At 37.3% G+C, this 4,372-nt stretch overlaps 1 protein-coding gene across 1 annotated transcript in view; it reads right to left on the bottom strand.

Annotated features, from left to right (window-relative positions):
* Positions 1 to 1,435: 1,435 nt before the first annotated feature.
* The window catches only part of LOC111819425 (butyrophilin subfamily 1 member A1-like), a 5,864-nt gene continuing 2,927 nt past the window's right edge, over positions 1,436 to 4,372 (bottom strand). The window contains exons 4-7 of the mRNA XM_023725880.1: positions 4,061 to 4,087; positions 3,311 to 3,337; positions 2,703 to 2,729; positions 1,436 to 2,492 (exon numbers count right to left, since the gene is read on the bottom strand). Coding sequence (XP_023581648.1) covers positions 1,969 to 2,492; positions 2,703 to 2,729; positions 3,311 to 3,337; positions 4,061 to 4,087 — 605 coding nt within the window. The 3' untranslated portion in view covers positions 1,436 to 1,968. The remainder of the gene's footprint in view (positions 2,493 to 2,702; positions 2,730 to 3,310; positions 3,338 to 4,060; positions 4,088 to 4,372) is intronic.

The raw sequence follows: 4,372 nt of genomic DNA on the forward strand, positions 1-4,372 counted from the left end.
AATAAATGCACTTGCACATTATACGTATGAGAAAGAACTTGTATCTAGAATATATAAAGAGATCTTACAATCCAACAATAAGAAAACAAACAACCCAATAAAAATAGACAAAGGATTTTAACAGACACTTGAACAGACCAGAAAATATATGGATGGCAAATAAGGCTCATTATCATTGACCACTAGAGAAATTAAAATTGAAACACAGTAGAGAAATTTAAATAAAAAATTTTGATGAGGGTGAGGAGCAATTATTCTTGGTGAGGATATGGAGTATTATTAGTGGGACTGCACAATGGTACAGCCACTCCGGAAAAATTTGGCAGTTTTTTAATAAAGTTGAACCTACTCTTACCACATAATCCAGTAATCTGATTCCTAGGTATTCACTATAGAGAACTCAAAACTGCTGTTCACACAAAAATGTTTACATGAATGTCTTATAGAAGCTTTATTCATGATTTCCCAAATCTGGAAAAAACGTAAATATTCTTCAGCAGGTGAATGGATAACCAAACTTTAGTACACCTATTCAATGGAATAATACTCAGAAAAAAGTGACAGCAAATTATTAATACCCATATTAATATGGATGAATATCAAAAGCCTTATGCTGAGTGAAAGAAGCCAGTATCAAAAGGTTACAAATTGTGCAATTCCATGTATACGACACTCTGGAAAATAACAAAACTATAGAGACAGAAAACTGATCAATTATTGTCAGGCTAGGGGTTTGGAGAAGGTTGGACTACAAAGGGAGTCCCTGGGTGGCAGAAACAGTTAAGTGCTCAATCAGTAATCGAAAGGTTGGTGGTTCAAACCCACCCAGCAACTCTTTGGAAGAAAGGCCTGGCAATCTGATTCTGAAAGGTCACAGCTTTGAAAATCCTATGGAGTGAAGTCACAGTCAACTCAATGGCAACGGGTTTGGTTTTTGGTTTGGACTATAAAGGGATAGCAGGAGGGAGCCCTGGTGGCACAGTGGTTAAGTGCTAAGACTGTTAACCAAAAAGGTTAGCAGTTAGACTCCACCGGCTGCTCCTTGAAAACCCTATGGGCAGTTTTACTCTGTCCTATAGAGTCGCTATGAGTCGGAATGGAGTTGAAGCCAACGGGTTTGATTAGGAGGGATTTTATTTGGATAATGGAACTGTTATGTACCCTGAATGTACTAGTGTTGACATGAATCTATACATGTGTTAGAAATCAATTTTACTGCATGTAGATTTAAAAAAAAAACTTTCAGAACGTAAGTGAATGTAAGAAAAGACAGGAATGATTGAATACCTCAGGAGAGAATGGAGATGGTAAAAAATGTGTCTGTAATGTAGATTAAGTTCACGCACAGAGAGCTGATGAGCAAGCTTGTAAAGATTCACCTTTCTCTGAATGTCACAGTGGGGTAGACAATTGAGAACACTTCAACTGTGTGTTTATTTAAAACATTTTTTTCCTGAATACTCACTTTATAAACACAGCATAAAAACCAAAGGCACAAGAGAATACAAAATGAAAAGTTAATCTCCCATAATTCCTACCCTTGTCCAATATTCAAGAACTTTCTACACCATATAGACAATCACAGACACTAGTTCTTTGTGTATATTTACAATGATAATATGATTATATTACGTGAGTGCATATATATGATACATGTATTTACTACAATAAATATACTATACTGTAGTACATACTATATCATATTTAATGTAAATATATATTTACATTAAACAAACATACCGCAAGCAACACACACTTTCGAACACTGCACCTAGCTTTTGTGAGCCAATTTATGAGGGAGATAAAAAGGTAGGAAAAGCCATGGAAAAAATGAGAAAAATAATTTGCTCCTGGTATGGGAGAATTCACCCCACAACTAGATGCATCTATCCTCCATGACTGGCAGGGTATATGATGTTCCCAGGACAGGACTGGGCACGGTGAGCGTTATCATCAGGTTGTGCTGTTTCAGTCACTGGACAAGATGGTCAGGTGACCTGAATCACCAGACCAAAGTCTGAAGAAAGGCCTTAAGGACCCATAGAAGCGACACTGATTAAAGGTATGAATGTGGGATTTATCTGTCATATTATAAAATGAGATACATCTATCCTCACATTCTAGGAAAATACATACTCTGGCAGGGGGAGTTTTTAGAATAAGCTGTGTTTCTGGAGAGGTCAGTGCCCAGTACTCATTCTTATAAAACCTGATGGCCCAGAAACCATCCTCAGGTTTTAAGACAACCCTCCCCTTCCTCATTACACTATCCCTACAAATGCCTAGGTCCCAGGCTCCACTGTTCCCAACCTCCACCTCCCAGTAGCACCTCCCTGAGGTGCCGACTTGCTGACCCAGCACACAGGGAAGTGAATTAAATCTCTGTGGCTTATCAGGTAGATCTTGAGGCTTCTCACTCCAGGTTACACATCTTCTCTCTTCAGACAAGCTGAGGTTAGGATGGGCTGTGTCTGGGTCCAGACTCACATTTGCTGCAAAGATAATTACTCGTTTAATTTCTAAAAAGCTTAGAATGACTCTGGAAACAGAGATATCTATATTAGAGAGCTATATTTGGGTCTGTGGGAGATGTATATGTTCACATGTGGAGTCTGTCACCGCCCTTCTCCAACAACTTCCCCTGAGGTTGAGCTTGACTATAACAAGCAGAGTCCCTTCTACACCATCAAGGAATAACTCACCAGCCTGGAAAAGTTCTTTCCTCCAGTCTGGAAAAAAAAATAAATGTGCATCATGAGACCTTTTATTTGAATTTCCTGGCAGAAGATGTAACTTATTCTTTCTAATGCTTCCTTTGCTGATGTCCCAAATTTCTTTTGTACCTTTTGCCTGACCTAATTTTCCACTGATTTGCTTATTAAACATTTCCCTAAGAATTAATTCCTCTAACTTATGCTCTCTGTGGTACAGTGTACTGGTGCTCCCCAAGACGAAGTTATCCCTTCCTTAGACAGACAGAAAAATTACATGACCTCAATGCACTTGCCGTGGATTAGTGAAAAAAGAAAAGGTAAATTCAACTGTCTGAGCAAAGAAACTCTCTCTTAATTTGTTAATATGTGCTTTAATTAACTTCTAAGTGTGTTGTGAGGCATAGGTGACAAAAAGATGAAAAGAAAAATATTTTTAAATTATGATTCTTACTAAGGTTTCTAGGGAACAAAAATGATATATAGCATATCGTCTTCTCTTTCATGCATTATTTAGAATGATGTTTACAGGATTTAGGGTCTCAGTTACATATCGTATAACTGAGGAGGTTAATAATGGTCAGAAAAATGTCACTTACCAGGGTACGATGATGTTTTCTGCCAGCCTGCAATTGGACCAAATGATGAAATATCATTCACCTCTCCTGGTACTCTTTATAGCTTCTCTTCTCAGCACTAATATTCTATCACTATTCAGTTGCATATTTAACTCTCTGTGTGACCATTGTCTCCCTAAACTTGAAAGTCTTTGGGTTTGTGTATATGTGTGGAGAAATATAAGTCAGAAGAAAAGACAAACAAGAGAAGGAAGAGGAGAAAAAGAAAGAGAAGAAAGGAGTGGTCGCAGAAAAGATGGATAGTTTAAGAAATGAAGGTGGGAAGATGGAAGGAGGCAAAGAAGAAGGAAGGAGGGAAGAAAAAACAATAAAGGAAGGAAGGAAAAGTGAAAGGGAGGAAAAAAGGAATGGGGGATGAAAGGACTGAAAAACAAAAAAGGAAGGAAGAACAGAGTAATGGAATAAAGAATTGAGAAAGAGTGAGACCCACAGTATCAACAAATAAAAGAGACAATGAAGAGAAAGCTAAAGAAATAATTATTAAAATAATTTCATTTTTTTCTTTTGATCTCAATGAAAGGATATTCCAAATAAGGTAAAAGAAAGTGTTCAACATCTTTTCTATATTCTCTTCCACTGATGGTCCTTCACAGTGAACATAGCCAATGGTATACTCTGCCTGAACATTTTTGGGAATGAGGCTTAGAGAAACATCGAGCCTCTTATTATTTGTGGAATTTCATTGCCTGAAAGAACTTCTGAGTCACTTACCAATCTGGAATTGAGCCTTCCTCTCATCTGAAAGGAGACGCACACTTAAGACTGGGCCTCTCAAAGAGACAAAGATGCAGAAGCAAAGATATGCATTTATCTGAGGAGTTTCCCATCATATTGCCATCACTGTAGTCAAGCCTTTCTTCCCTTCCAAAATTAATTCTCATAGATAAAAAGAAGTTCAATCGTATGCTCTTGAAACATATTTTGATTTTAAACACATAATCAAGGTAAGCAGGGAAATATTCTTAACTTGGTAACTTCAATATAGAGACAATAAAACAAAAAATAAAACACCAAACCCGTTGC

The sequence above is a fragment of the Trichechus manatus genome, unplaced genomic scaffold (genome assembly GCF_000243295.1).
Source record: "Trichechus manatus latirostris isolate Lorelei unplaced genomic scaffold, TriManLat1.0 scaffold00708, whole genome shotgun sequence".
In the NCBI taxonomy this organism is placed as follows: domain Eukaryota; kingdom Metazoa; phylum Chordata; class Mammalia; order Sirenia; family Trichechidae; genus Trichechus; species Trichechus manatus.